General features: G+C 37.1%; 1 protein-coding gene across 2 annotated transcripts; it reads right to left on the bottom strand.

Moving 5' to 3' along the window:
* Window positions 1–320: 320 nt before the first annotated feature.
* Window positions 321–15,697, bottom strand: TMEM43 (transmembrane protein 43). Of its 2 annotated transcripts, none has more exons than XM_026678312.2 (12): window positions 15,496–15,697; window positions 12,288–12,440; window positions 11,402–11,536; window positions 9,970–10,064; window positions 8,860–8,909; window positions 7,596–7,665; window positions 7,221–7,291; window positions 6,164–6,285; window positions 5,895–5,969; window positions 5,690–5,791; window positions 4,520–4,637; window positions 321–3,922 (listed from the first exon to the last, which is right to left on the bottom strand). In XM_026678312.2, the coding sequence occupies exons 2-12, from the start codon at window positions 12,426–12,428 to the stop codon at window positions 3,720–3,722; spliced, it is 1,182 nt and encodes a 393-aa protein (XP_026534097.1). In that variant the 5' UTR covers window positions 12,429–12,440; window positions 15,496–15,697; the 3' UTR covers window positions 321–3,719. The 2 variants fall into 2 exon arrangements, with proteins under 2 accessions (XP_026534097.1, XP_026534106.1); XM_026678321.2 differs by having other exon boundaries at window positions 2,018–3,922; window positions 12,288–12,437; window positions 15,496–15,693.
* Window positions 15,698–15,733: the final 36 nt, after the last annotated feature.

A 15,733-nucleotide genomic window follows, 5' to 3' on the forward strand; every position in this document is an offset into this window, starting at 1 on the left:
AAAATATAAGGGTGGTCAGGCCAGGTATTGCTCTGAGGCATGTTCCAAAATGTGAAGGCCATTACTAAGAAGCCCTGTCTTGGGAGCCTATACTGCTTTTACCTCTTATGCAGAAGGAATCTTAACAGGCTCACTCAATATATGAATTATGCTTGATCAAATTGTCCATGATAGAGCCCAATCCAGTGCTGTGGTGGATTTTTATACAATAACTAGCACTTGTAACTTGTTCTGGAAGTTGAAATAGCAATATATTGAGTTTATTTCAAGCTGGGTTCCCCAGTAAATGCTAATAACTTACATAATTATACACAAATATAAGAACAGGAACTTTTAAAACAAAGCTTTATTTTTAGTTGCTGAAGTAATGTTTTCAAAGATCTTAACATTTTAAGTGTGTTTTTCACCTCCTTTTCAACTTGGAAATATTTTCAGTCCCAGTAGTTGTGACATTTGCTCTGGAATTAGCTTTAGTTATACTCTGGGTCAAGAAAGTTGAAAAGCCAAGTAATCTCTTATAAGCAGCAATATTCCTGTCAGAAGTCTGCCTCCCTTGCAAGGAGGGTCTTAAGTTATTAGACTAAAATGTTCTAAATCTAGGGTAGATCTTTTCTAAAAACAATAACCTGGAAAAATACAGGAATATTTCAGTTTATCCTTCTTTAGTCAGGCCTCTGCCTCAAGTACTTTGTCCAGTTCTGGGTATCACATTTGAAGGATTCACATTGGAAGAGGAACAGAGAAGGCTAAAAAGATTAGAAACTAAGTCCTGTGAACAGACGTTAATACAGGTGGTTGTTCGTAAGATAAAAGATTGAAGGGGAAACATTATTGCACTCTTCAAAAATTTAAAAGGATGTCACATATAGAATGGTCTTGTTCTTGAATATAGGATATAGAATGCCTTATTTTAAATTTGGGAAAACTGATTCCAACTGAATGCTAGACGATAGCTTCCTAGCAGTAGAACATTTTATGGATAAAACTAACACAGACGACAGATGTTCCTTTGCTGGATGTGTTGAAACAGACATGTATCTGTTTGGGATACTTTATAATGGATTACTGCATTAAACATGAGCTTGTACTTGGTGATCTAAGTCAATGATCCCCAACCTTTCCTGCTTGGTAGCTGTGGCCCAGGAATTAGGGACCCCTGACCTAAATGGTATCTTACCTTTAATACTGAACTGTGATTTCAAAACACACGTGCAAATCATATATTTTTCTTGAAGTTTTATTCATAAAATAGAAAATAGGCATTTCCATCCATAGAAACTTTTACATATGATATTCTAAAAATAAAGAATACAAACTTAGATTTTAATTGGAAGCAGCCACCATGCTTCATTCTACACCAGTGATATAACTGACATCTAAACAAAATGACTCCATGGCAAATTGTAGTTGGACTTTAGTGAAATGACATTAGATAGCACCAGAACAATGAATCCAAATTTAAGTTTGAGATCCTAAATTCAAGAAAAAGGCAGGGCCAGGATGATGCTAATGAACTTTTATTTACTTCTAGGGTTTTGGTTTAGTTGTTTCTCTTAGACTAATTGATGTATCTCCAATAATGAGCTGAGAATAATACTGACAATTATTTTAGATATAAAGTATCGGAACCTATCTCTCTCACCTTGGCAGATTGCATCCATATAAAAGGTTTCTATCTAATCCATGTTTTTGGATCATCTCATTGCTGGCAATAATGGCTTGCAATGGGGAGTCTCTGTAAATTATCCAATTGAATTGAAGGTTGTGTGCACAATTTACAGTTCTGAACCCAGAAAAAGCAATGATTGAAGCTTTAGAAAGAAAAAACTTTGGGTATGAATAGTTAACATATTATTTCGGTCTTAGATTTAAAGAAATTAATTGGCTTTCATAATATGTAAGTTAACACTTTTAGCTTAGCATTATATACAAAGCACATAATGTCTTGTCTGGACAAAATCAACAAAGTTCTGTACAAATCTGTTGTACAAAATCAACAATTTGAAACACCCAGTTCTAAAGTGTTGCACTTTTTATTTTTTCCTGAAATCGGGCAGGCTTCAAATAAAACTTTTGTCATAGTACCATCAGTACATTGAGTACCCAACCTTGCTCTTCATAATTTTTCAGTAAAAAACAAACATATTAATTTGTCCATGGAGCAAGTTATATGAACAGCAGAAAGTATCTTCTCCCTCGGGATATATCTTTGGTTTTATCTTTAAAAGTCATAATTCTTCATGAAACTATCAGTAAATTACTGAGTTGGGTCAGGAAACAATTCTCAAGTCGAAGGTTAAAAAGTCCACCTGAGATCATAAATTATTTTACTTACTGAAAAAAATGAAGCATGGGATAAGAATAAATCATAAGATTGAGATATAGCAATCCTGAATATATAATATGAAAATAAACAGCATCACAGCAATACCAGAGTGGTGCAGGATACTTTGATCCACATATAATTCAAGATGTTACAGATAAGGTAAGTTACCTACATGGGAATTCAGACAGAATAGTAACAACAAAAATGAAGAAAAGTGAAATATGACAAAAGCTTCAAAAAGTTGCATGCAGTAAAATTATAATACATGAAGTTATAGATAAGGAATAGATTAATCTTATGATTTACCCACTCTTCAAAGCCTCGTATGGTTCCCATTGAGTCCATATACCTATTATTCTCTGAAGATTGGAAGACATTTTACATACATTGCATAGGAAGCCTAATTTGCTTAGCCTTGTTACATTTCATTCAACTTTCTATTTCCACAAATTGGGGCAGTTGCACATTTTTGTTTTGTTTTCACTTGATACGTAACCTGTCAATGTGTAGATCAGGCCTGCACAACATCTGATTAGCCAAGCAGCCTCATGCTGCATTCCAGCATTTTTTTTAAAAAGTCAATAAATTCACTGCCACTCTGAAAGACATGCTACTGAGCACCTGCAGGCCTCACTGCCGCTTCCAACACTGTCACCAAAGAGCTAATTGGCGCATCACAGATCCCTTTGAGTTGTGGCAGTGGCTAGAATGCAGTATTGTAGGCCAGGGATCCCCAATCCCCAATCTGTGGCATTCCAGCAACCAGGCTGCACAAACAAGCAAACCCCCATCCGCAGGATGCAGGCAAAACCACAGAAAAACCTTTCTCTGCAGATTTGGTCCCTGGTGACCAAAAGATTGGGGGCCACTGTTGTGGGCTAACTCTGCCCACAGTCCTTGATCCTGATGGGATCAAGGTTTACTCAGCCTTCCATCCTTCCGAGGTCAGTAAAATGAAGATCCAGACTTTTGGTAATATGCTGACTAAACCACCCAGAGATGTTGTAAAGCACTATGGAGTGGTATATAAGTCTAAGTGCTATTGCTATTTGTGCAATATTTTAAATTTATCAATGTGGTCTTTTTTTACCAGCTGTGCAGGACTGGTCTAAATATATATGGATCTTAGTACCCCTGATCATGGTATTGGACTCCTGGGAGATCTAATTCAGAAATGCTTAGTTCCTTACCCCTGGATTGCATAATGAAAATAGCATATCTAAAATGATTACAGAGCGCGCTGATGTTGCATTTTCTGTACTGCAATATAAAGAAGTGTTTCGTTTTGAGCAAAAATATCCATGATGGTATTTTCTTCAAATATAATAAAAGCATTGAGTGTATGAAGTTTCCAAAGAAATGTGGGTACAGAGAAGGTGCTTCTTCCATGATGTCACTGCTGTTTCTTTGGTGGAACCCAAGATCTTGCAATCAGAATGGGAACTACAGCCAACAAAGCAGTCAATAGTGCCCAGAAGGGCCTATAGAAGAACCAGCCCACCGAAATGGTCAGCAATGAGAGAGAAGTGGCTAAGCAAAAGGCAAATGCTTTCAAACCAATGTTAACCAGATCCCGGACAACTGGAAACCAATCCACTGGAATAAGGAAAAATAACAATTAATAAATAAATCTCATTGGCAAGCTTACAAAAGCAAACTAAATCTACTTTAAATCTAATCCAATGCCTACCAAATTCATTGAAATTTTGTCTCTACAGACTATGGACCATTCAAAGAAGAAAAAAACAAACTTTTACTTAAATATGTTTTCAGTACTCAACAATAAAGAATAGCATTAGTATTCAATTCTCACCTTAACCACAGGCTTTAATTAGCTTTGATTAGTACTTGGTTTTCATAGCTTATAGAAACACTTCTTTACTGTAACACTGAAATAACTAATTGCTTTCCCTCACATTCCTATGAATTATCACATCTAGAGAATTGAGCCTACTGAAATGCCTCTTCAATTCTATCCCTTGGACTATTCATTTAATACAAGCACGAGAAAGGAAAATCTTTATTTCCTCAGTCAACATTTGAGTCCAGGAACAATATTCAGCTTCACAGTAATTATTAATATTCTTTATTATGTTAGATTACTATGTTTCTTAGACCCGAAGGTATTTCGGTACAACTTTTAATTAATGTTTTATTTATAAATCAAACTAAGAGGATAGTGGCAACACTTACCCAGGGTATAAATAATTCTTGTCATAAGGCTGATGCCTAAAAACATAGACAACCATCCAGCTGCACGTAGGCCCCAGGTCTTCATGCTATTACTCTCATGTTCTTTGTGAAATACTTCCTGAAATATATTTGATATTTAGTTAGCACTTCCAGTCATATACGTGGAATTCTATCAGCATCCAATTATGCTAACTCTTTTGATCAGCAGGATACACGATGCAAGTAGACACCATGCCAAGGCTTAATCTAACATAATTGGTCTGAACCTATTCCCCTCCCCTCCATAATCTGCTATCATATCCTAAGACAAATGCTGGTTTGAACAACAACTCCTTGAACAACCCTAGGTTACAATTTGAAATTGTTTTGACAAATCATGCTTAAAATTAACTAATTTGATTAGTTGAAAATGAAAGAAATATTGTCAATTTTGTTCTCATGGCGTCATCAGAGCATTTATGATGATTTTTCAACTGCAACTAAACTTCAGATCAATATTTTTAAGACAGGATAAGATGGATGAAAGAATGAGGTACAGGCAACATCAGTTTATGAGTAGGTAGAATTTTAAGAAAAACAGATTTTACTTAGAACATACTAATTTTCCTCTTGATCCACCCTGCAAGCAATCCCTGATAAGATCTGCAAGGCCCATGTGCCATTCTTGACATGCAAAACATTATACACTCATGCCTTTTCCTTGTCTATAAGCAATACTGTTTTTTCTGCAGAAACTGAAAACACTTTTTAATCCATCAAAACGATCTACGTTGCTAAACAAGAAAGCAAGGCTATGCATTCATTTTTTTTGAACTGGAAAAATGTCTACAAATGAAGCATCTACACCAATCAGGACTAAATTGTAACAGCAGAACTGGAGAAAAGTTAGCTTTATAGGAAGTTAACCCACACCAATTTAAGTTAGCTATTTAGGTTTTCAGACAAGAGTCTCACCATCAGGCACTATATCAGCCAGAAACCGAATCAGAGTTGTTTTATTTGCAATGATGAGCTTCAACTCTGAGCTACAGCCCTTCCATTAAGCGACAATTCAAGTGGATGTTGGGGTGGGGGGATTTATTTACACATGTTGTGTTTGCTTTATTTAAGCAAACAGAACACGTATAACTCTTTCCTACTATTCTCCCTCTGCTAATTTGTAACCCTTACCTCAGCCGTGAGCTCTCCAGGATAGAGAATATTTAAGACATCCCCCGATTTGGTTTGGTATGGAACCAAGTGATCCTCTTGCTGACGAGCAACTATGGTCACCTGAAAAGGGGCCGAGGTGAGAAATCAAAGAAATTTGTACACTGACATTGGAGAGCTTTATCTAATTACATGAGAAGGTCTTGAAAAGATATGGAACATTTACCATATCTGGTAGAGCCGTGCGTGAGAAGGCTTCACTCAAACCTGCATAGAAGAATGAAACACGAAGATCCCCAACCTGAAAAGAGACGGAAAAAAACACAAAACTGTTGGGCAACTAAAGACTCCCAATGAAGATTTTAGATCTGATTGTCATTATTCTCCAAGCTCAGGTTTATCACATCTTCAAAGGATATATAAAAGTGTATGTTGAGCGGGGGCAGGGGGGAGGAAACAGATGGACAATTGTTTATTCTCCTCTTCCATTCTTACTTCTGGACGTCGTGGATTCTCACTGTGAAAGAAGTAATCCCCTGAGCGGATCACATCGGCGTGAGGATCTTCCAATTTTGACAGGCTCATCTGCTTGAAATTATTAATCTTCTCAATGAGACCTAAAAGTAGAAGTGGGAATAAGAAATCATTTTTGACTGAGACTTATGGAGTCATTTCAGAAACTTCAATGAAGCCATGTTCTTTCAGGAGGTAGGGCCATAACATAAATTGGGCATGGCCAGAGCCTGGAACAAATAAAGCCAGCCTTCATGGTGTCATGCCAGAAATTTCCTTATTCTATTCCATCTAATAAACTTTCCAAGTTCTTCCTATGAAGAAAATGGGCACCAAGAAGGAATATGATAGCATTTCAAGTACCCAAATGAATGCCACATAGACGAAGATTAAGAATGTATTTTCTATCATCCCACAACATCAGATATGGAACAACTGCCTTAAATTCCACAATGACAGATTCTTGGTTAATGTTAGAAAAATGTTCCTGATGATAAATATAATTCAACTGCAGAAACAACCACCCAGAAATATAGTGGATGTCTCTTCACTGAATGTGTTCTTGAATAGCCCTAAAAGTCCATTTGTCACAGATGCCTGTTTCCTGCACTGAGCAGGAATTCAATTCAACAGCTTAAAAATAGCTTTTAATTCTACCATTCCTTAATTCTCCTGTCTCACCATGCAAAATTAAAAAGGAAAAAGCAGGCATGGTGATGAGGAACAGCATGCCTGACCACAAGAACTTACAGGCAGACTTAGCTAACTTCCAGATAAGAATGCCAAATATCTCATACATAGAATAACTATACTGTGCTTTAGATTTAGAACATGGTACCTATTCCAAAAATCCATGAGATACTGTCTCATGGCCTGCTCCATAAAATTTAAACCACAGGAATTGGAAAAAGTGTGATTTAAATTAAAATTTTATTTAGCTACTCTTCCAAATCTTAAAAAGTTGGAAGGATTTTCCCCTTATGTGCCTTATATTTTAGTATGCATATATTTAGACATATCTCAGATCCAAACTTCATACCCCTGGAAAGGAAGAACGTGCCAACTTGAACATCAGAGGCAACTGCAGTGAAAGATTCAACAGCCATGGCACTGCACAGACAAAAAGAATTACCAGAAGAATTTTAGCATGGTGGACACAAAGTCACAAAAGAGTTAGCGAGTCTTCTAGCTATCAACCACCACAAAGATGTACTCCAGTGTTTCCAAACACAACAACTAGCATAAAAGTATACCCACCAAGAAAACTATATATATAACAGTTGTTATCCTGCTGCTTTGTTTAACTTCCAGAATACAATCCCATGAATCAGTAAGAAATCTTACTCAGATTCTTAATTTAGAATCCTAAGGGCCGTATTGGAAGAGCCATAATAAAGAATACTATCAAGTTTACCTAGGGTTTTTATGTCCAATTTCTCGATCAAAATTTCTGCTATTCACAACTTCGGATTTCCATTCTGTATCTAAAAGAAATGAGAATATTAAGAATACTATCCTGATTCCTTGAAAACATCCCAGGAGTCATAGATCATGGATAGTTCCACTGTCCCTATTATTTTTCATGTGCTTATATGGGAATGGATATTGATGAACATCACAAGCAGAATTCTTCTCTAAGTACACGCTAATTATGTTTTGGTTTTTTTTTCAGATTCTACTGTTCACGAACAGGCACAAATACAGGACAAATTCTATTTTGAGATTTATTAACTGAAGCATAGAATCCAGATAATGAAAAATAATATTCCCACTCTATATTTCCCAATATTGACTCTGGTTCTGGACACCGCAGTCTAAAAAGAACAATAACAAAGTAGAGTGAAGATGGGGAAAGGTTTGGAAACTGAGTCTGATGATGAACAGTTAAAGGGACTAAGTAAATATAGCCTGCAGAAGAGAAGACCAAGAAAAAGTAAAATAGTATATATCTTCTACAGGAAGGCAGCATCTCTTCCCCTACACCATCATCTTCCAAGGTTATTCTCAGATTCCTTTACACTTGGAGATTTTCAAATAGAGATAACCACTGTTTGAAGCAGGTCCTTTCCAAAGAAGAGGCTTGGACTGGATAACTATCAAGCCACCTTTCAATTCTATGATCTTATGAAGAAAATCTAATGAAAACTTGCTTTCTGTGGTCAGCAAGCACTGACGTTCAGCTTATCTCGTCATAAGATAAACATAATGTGGATGCAACATCCTGGCTAAAAATGAAAATATATGTTTGTTTCCTTCAGCATTTTGTAGTCAATTAAAAAGATTAACTGCTTATTTCATTTTAAGAATGCAAATACAATAAAAAATGCAAATGCAATAAAAGAGAATGCAAAAGCAATAAAAATAATAATGTTCCAAGTTCAAAATGCCATACTGCGGTGTCCAGAACCAGAGTCAATATTAAGAAATATAGTGGGAATATTACAGTATTTTTTATTATCTGGATTCTATGCTTCAGTTATAGATAAAATTAGTAACTTCTCCTCTTTCAATGGCTCTCCCTTATAACAGCAACATGACAGTAAAAATTCAACAGACACCTTTCATCATTTTTTGTAGCTGCAAGGACAGCTCTTTCCTAGCTGGAGAAGAGGAGCCTGATATTAAAGCCATACCCAGTGAATGTTTTATGAGACAAAATTTTCTACTAGCAAACCTACTGTAAGAATATCTTGTTTCTTTCTTTACTTCACCATTTTCTTCATATTCTCTATGAGAAGGGAGAAAAAACATCATCAGATAAGCATAAAGTACTGAAAAGTACTTTACACAATTTTACTATAAATAATAATTTAAATTAAAATTAGCCAAATTTTTAACTAATTCGTGTGAATGTGAATGCCCTCATATGGTGGGCCCCCCATTACTATCATTTTAAAAGATTTTGTAGAGCTTTAGTAAATCATTTCCAAGTCATAAATGTATCAAATTTTGAAACTTTATATCTCACAGTTCACTAAAAAAACGTAGGCCTTCTTTCCAGAGAAGGAACTTTATAATTAGTTCATTGTTTGGTGTGTTTTTTTGCCTACCCTTCTATGTTCTTGTATCTTACTACAACACAATCTCTCTCTTGTCTAAAGCTTAAATAATAACCCTTTCCAAATAAGAGAACTAATCTGAATGCATGAGGATATATACTTGGATTTGAGATTAATGAAACTAGACAAAGAAGATTATTTATCTAAAAGACAAGTTACATTTCTTTCTGCCTCTTTTCCTTCTGGGACTTGCTAGTTCAAACCTTCACTGAAAATTTCTCATCTACATAGGCTATCTACTAAATACACCTATCCTTGCTAGGCCTGAGAAATCTGAAAGAGAGCCAAAAGTCCAAGTTTCATGCTACATAATGCTTCGCTGTAGCACAGTTTGGCATCACACACCCAAGATGAGATATGGAGGCTGCTGTAGGCATGACAACTGTTGGTTATTTTCCTATCACCTCTCATTCTTTCCAGCCCAGAAGCCAACTATAAACAAATGACTCATAATTCTGTATTCATTCCCTCTTTATAGCTTTGAATCACTACAGTAGTTATTATAGGGGGGATAGATACCAGGAGGTTAAATCAAGCGATTATTATATTTTCCATGGATAAAAAAAAGTCAGCCAGGAAAAATAATAATAAATACGCCAATATTTTTTTAATCCTAAACTGGATTATATAAAATTCTAAAATTCACACAAATCTGTTCCACTGTCACCATCCTTAGAAACATGCACACAGTTTAAGACAGAGAAAACATGGAGACTGTAAGCATCTTACTTGGAATCTTCATATTCAACCCATTGATACATCTCCACCTGACGTTTGAGCTTGACTGCCCGGATAGAAAGCCCATAGCTGGGATCATATAGAGGCTAGCAAATGCAAATAAACATCAGTTGGTAATGGAAAGCTATTTTCTACAAGGACTTCCTTAGATGTTCAGCATGCACAGTAGGGGGGGGGGGGGGAGATACATTTTTTTCCCCACAGGTCATTTAATCTAGCAGAACAGGGGATTGCTTGATTGTGTGTCATCAAGTTGTTTTCTATTGCTAGCAACCATACAGATAGCTTTCCTCCATGGCAATCCATCCCTAACCTGCTCTTTCACATGTCCCAATGTTGCACTCATCGCCATTGTAACTGAGTCCAGCCATCCTTTTCTTGGTTTATCATTGCCTTTTCCAATGTAGTATTAATTGACGCTTCATCTATCTCTGGCATCTTTTTATATTTTCTCGCATGAGAAAAGTGTACCTTTTCCCCCCACTTTCCATGGAGGGACAATCGAGAGCATCCTGTCCTATTGCATTACAGTCTGGTTTGGAAGCATGACTGCTTCAGACAGGTAGGCAGTGCAGAGAGTGGTGAGGATGGCAGAAAAGATTGTTGGTACTTCACTCCCTTCTATCCAGGGCATATAGCATATAAGCGATGCTTGAGCAGCATCCACAAGAATGTCTGGGACGCTACACATTCTCTTCACCATCGGTTTTCCTTGTTACCTTCTGGGAGGAGGCAGGATCCGAAGCAGAACCTCCAGATTCAGCCACAGTTTTGTTCCATACTATATCAACCTTGAAAACTCTCAAGCTTCCTTTTTCCTCTATGTATTCAAGATGGGCAGTGATTAATATTTATATGTATTTATATCAGGGGTGTCCAACCTTGGCAACTTTAAGACTTGTGGACTTCAACTCCCAGAGTTCCTCAGCCAGCTAGCTGGCTGAGGAACTCTGGGAGTTGAAGTCCACAAGTCTTAAAGTTGCAAGGTTGGACACCCTGATTTATATGTTAGGGTGTAGGTATATACATATGTATGTATGTAGCATATCTATATGTAATTGTGAAAGCAGCCACAGAATTTCATTTTTAATGTTTTGTCAGAGTGCCCACAGAAAAGAATGACAATAAAGGTCATATTGCTATTGTCCATTTACTGGTGCCATTTTGCTTTAGCTCAGCACCTGGGATGATCTTCGTGGCTTAGGTGGCTTTGCTGGGAATATATATACTCTTGACGTACACTCCCAACGTCCTTTGCTTATCCCACTCAGAAACAACACAACCCCCCCCCAGCAACACAATGAGTCAGCACAGCAAGACTTGGGGGGCAGGGATGGGGGAGAAAGAGACAGAAGAAGCAATGCATTTAAAAAAAAACTTTAATGTGAAAAGATGAAGCAAGTTTTGGACTAAGGAAATTTACCTTTGATGTTCTAAGGATACCAGATAAGTGCACAAGTTTCTTGTCATTCTCATGGGATACAATCTGGATGTTGTCAAGTGGGACAACTAGAGAAAGACCCTCAGCCAAAGAGGAGGCTGTTTTCAAAGTTCGCCCCTAGGAATGATGAAATGAGAAATGAAGTGGTTCAAGTAGACCTTTGAAGTAAGGGCTTGTCCCTACAGCATCATGCTGAAAATCATCACACAGAAGAGATTTTCTTTTAATGAAAATTCATTTATATAAGAAAAAAAAAAAAACTACTTTGCTTGCAGGAACTCAACGATCAACCTTTTCTTCTTTAAATAATCTAATTCACTAATAATATCTAGGAAGACAGGAAGCATACAGGCTTTATGCACTGATTGTGCAAAACAGCTTACAAAAACTATTTTGTAACTATTTGGCAAAAGGAACCATTGAATTAAAATTCTGAGTTTGATGCCAAATATTAAAATGTGAACTATACGTATATACAGGATTGTAGATTTCCTTGAAACTGCATTTTAAAAAGGTTAGTACTCTTCATCCCAAAGGTGCTTTTTCAAAAGGCTCCTGGACTTTCTATTGTTTTCCTTTGAAGACGTTTCACTTCTCATTCGCTTCTTCAGTTCTGAGAATTGTTGAGAACTGAAGGAGCTTCTTAGATGAGAAGCAAAATGTCTTCAAAAAAACAAAAACAAAGAAAGTCCAACTGTCTTTCGAAAAAGCACCTTTGGGACATCCATGACCTGGATGACTGAGAGTCTCCATAGTCAGAACTATTCATTGCTTCATTCATAAAAGAACATGCCGTAAGCATTTTGCAAGAGAAGTGTTTCAGACTTGAAACAGCTGAAATCTGACATTTTGACTCATTCTCTCTCACCTCATTGGTAAAAAGAATGTAGAAAGACAGGGCAAAGATGGCGAGGCCAACAAGCATCCCTCCAGAAGTCTCACTCAGGCGCTCCAGAAACCCAGGCTTATGCTCAGTTGTGGTCTTCACATGCTCGTTCTTTCCACCCATTTCAGAGAACTACTGAAAAGAACAAAAAGGAAAAGAGTTATTGAACAGCACATCTGTTTCCACCAGCTGTTATAACTCAAGCACATGTAGTGCTCAACTTACTAGCGTTTGTTTAGTAACCGTTTGAGCTGTTTGAAGTTACAAAGGCACTGAGGTCATGTGATCACCATTTGTAACCTTCCCAGCCGGTTTCTGACAAGCAAAGGTATTGGGGAGGCCAGGTTTGATGAATGATGAATAATTTGCTTAACAACTGCAGTGATTCTCTTCACAACTATGGCAAAAAAAAAGTCGCAACATGGAGCAAAACTTACTTCATAACTGCCTTGCTTAGCAATGGGAAGTTTGGGCTCAAGTGTGGCGTAAGTCAAGGACTACTGTAGAAATTGGCAGAGTAGTAGCAGCTACAAGACATTCTCTAACTAGGAAATCTACCAATAATGAAAAACATAGCTGCACTTACGGTCTTACTAGTGACAGTAAGGAGGCAATGGTGATTTCTCAAGGACAAGAGGTAAGGACAGAACATACGGTACATTTTCACCTGATGAGCAAAAATACAACTGCATCAACTGGGACCTATTTTGGAGGGCAGAAACTCAGCTGTAGTGCTATCCACAGATGGAAAAAGACTAACTTCTCTATTTTCTTGGAAGTACTCTTTCAATCCAATCTTCCTTCTGCAGAATCACAATTGGCATTAATTAGCTTCACTTACATCACTGATTTCTGTGACTTAGAATGAACAACATTTCAGAGGCCTTCCAAGTCTCTGTGGCATCTTTGGAAAAGGTATGCCCAAAACTAGTCTATTTTGTTGCTGATTTTTTGTAGCGTAATCTCAAAATGCTGGAGTGGATTTAGGGATGACACGCAGCCCATAAGCTATGTTTGTCTACCTCTGACTACATTGCATGAATCTTGCCATTAATATTTCTTGCTACTGTCTAGTGTGTGCATAAAGATTTCTTCAATAAACCATAGAAAAAAACACAAATTCAGCTAACCGAAGAGCCAGATACCATATGCTTTCACATACCATTCCCAACCAAAACTGAATAAATTGCATAATGCTTATTGTAATGCATGACTTTTCAGTATAAAGCCATAATATTTATAGAAGCTTCTTCTCAAAATTAGCAGGTTACAGGTTTACACAATACAATTTAAAATTTGCATTAAGGAAACAATAAGGCTATACTAATAAATATTTATTACATATAAATAAATAAGGTATGCTGTGGACCATGGGATCACAAAGAGTCAGACAAAACTTAGCAACTGAAGCACAACAAAAGCAATAACAAAATTCCTATCATCCAATTTAAAGATATCTGTAGTTGTGTCTATGCCATAATATTTTGTAATAGTTGCTTAGAGCAACATGCATGGAACAAAGATACGTAATTTTTAACAGAGCAACAGCAAAGTAATCTGTGAACAGAAAATCTGCACAAACTTTGGATTCAATTAGAAGAGGCTCTTCAGAACTTTCAGAAGTAGAATACAACATCTACCTACAACTCTTTGAAAAAATACAGATTTGTTCCCAAGAATATCTTGGTTGCCATGAAAGCCTCTTTACAGCAGTCACACTATGCTTGAAAAAGACATGGGTGTTTTAATGAGTCATAGTACTCAGGTGTTGCTCCCATGCTTACAGAAACCCCTCTTCCAAGGTTAATCTGAAGTAAAGATGTTATTGTAGTGATCCATATATATATCCTATGCCATGGTAAACAAAACAGGATCAAGTCTAAATATCAAAACGCAAACAGAAGAAACAAGTGCAGTCTTCTGCAGGAAGCATATTTTTCTTTTTCTTTCTTTTATTCTCAGATTATGTGCCTTCTGAACTAAATCAGCTAGAAATAACATTAAATTAGTTCTTTATTAGCCAATTCCTTACTAGCACAACAACTTTTTAATAGCTTAATAAGAAAACTTCTGCAGATTTTTGAGTTATATTAATCATCACTTTTAATATACTCAGACATGACTTTTTTAGAAATATAAATTTATGCATGCCTTCTTAGAAATAAGTCTCATTTAGTTCAAGAAGTTACTTTCAGTTAAATACAGTAATACAACGCTGTAATACAGCTGCTGTCCACAGTCTCAATCATGTCATTTGTTTACCCAGGGGTGGACATTGTTATGGTGAGTAGAAAGTGGAAGCCCAGACACTTCAAAACTTAAGGTAGTAGCAACTACTAAACCCAATCAGAAAAATTTGTGCCAGAATGCAAACATCGGAATGCATTAGGCCCATTTTAAACACTGCAAGTGACAACACTCCAGAACAATTTACAAGACGACGCCCTTTTCCATGGGAATGTATGTGCAGATTGGAAGCAGCATGAAATCAAGCAGAAACCCTTACATGCAAGCTCATTCTGTCAAATCATTCAGCAGCAACCACCTTATCCTTGTGCAGAATTTTGTCCGAAGGGAAAAACTATTCATTTTTCATGCTTGCTAACCAAAAATAGCGAGATCCTATCACCATCCCTTGGATATAGAAACTGTGTTTCTCCTAAAAATAAAAAAAAAGCCTTGACTGACTGATTTGCCAGTTACCCGGTCTCTTTCCTCTGAAATCAGGTGCGGTGGGTCGCAGTCCTGGCTGTCAACACCCATGAAGAGATTACCTGTTTCTTACTGGTTGTATACTTTTATTTATTAGTATTTCTATGCTACAGAATAACAGAATATCTCAGTGGGCAGGGACTTTGGACGTCTTTTAGTCCACCCCACTGCTCAGGCAGGAAACCCTACCATTCCAGACAAGTGGCTGGTTTTAAAAACTTCCAATATTGGAGCATTCACAACTTCTGGTGGCAAGTCGTTCCGCTGATTAATTGTTCTCACTGTCAGGAAATTTCTCCTTAATTCCAAGCTGATTCTCTCCCTGATTAGTTTCCATCCATTGCTTCTTGTTCTGCCTTCGGGTGCTTTGGAGAAGAGGCTGATGACCCCTTCTTCTTCCCATTGCCGCTTCCCATGGCAAAGAACCTCCAAATTTTTTTTCTTAATACAAATAGAGTGGGGAAAAGCCCATACTTACATATAGCGGCGCGCTTCGAGCTTTTTTTAATAAATGCACCAACTCCTTGAGCTATACTTAAAAGTGGAAGGAAGAGATCTGATGCTCGAAGGAGATGTAACGCCCAAAAAGATATCTACAGATCCTCTCTCTCTTTCTAGCACTCGCGGCGAGCTCCGCCCTCCTTCACAAACCTGGGATGGCCCGTGCGCGCGTGCGCACAGAGGCAAAATTGGGGGGATATAATGTGGAGCCCAGA

The sequence above is a fragment of the Notechis scutatus genome, chromosome 2 (assembly GCF_049901735.1).
Source record: "Notechis scutatus isolate UNSWTSFEM ecotype Mainland chromosome 2, rNotScu1.2, whole genome shotgun sequence".
Classification (NCBI taxonomy): domain Eukaryota; kingdom Metazoa; phylum Chordata; class Lepidosauria; order Squamata; family Elapidae; genus Notechis; species Notechis scutatus.

Bases quoted from the DNA above. Each gene is read 5' to 3' on its own strand.
- TMEM43 (XM_026678312.2), bottom strand. From the start codon at position 12,428: ATGGGTGGAAAGAACGAGCATGTGAAGACCACAACTGAGCATAAGCCT. The intron at 11,537-12,287 runs GTGAGAGAGAAT...CATCATTCCTAG, and splicing joins ACATTCTTTTTACCAATGAG to GGGCGAACTTTGAAAACAGC. The intron at 5,970-6,163 runs GTAAGAATGGAA...GTCTCTTTTCAG, and splicing joins AGAATCCACGACGTCCAGAA to GTTGGGGATCTTCGTGTTTC.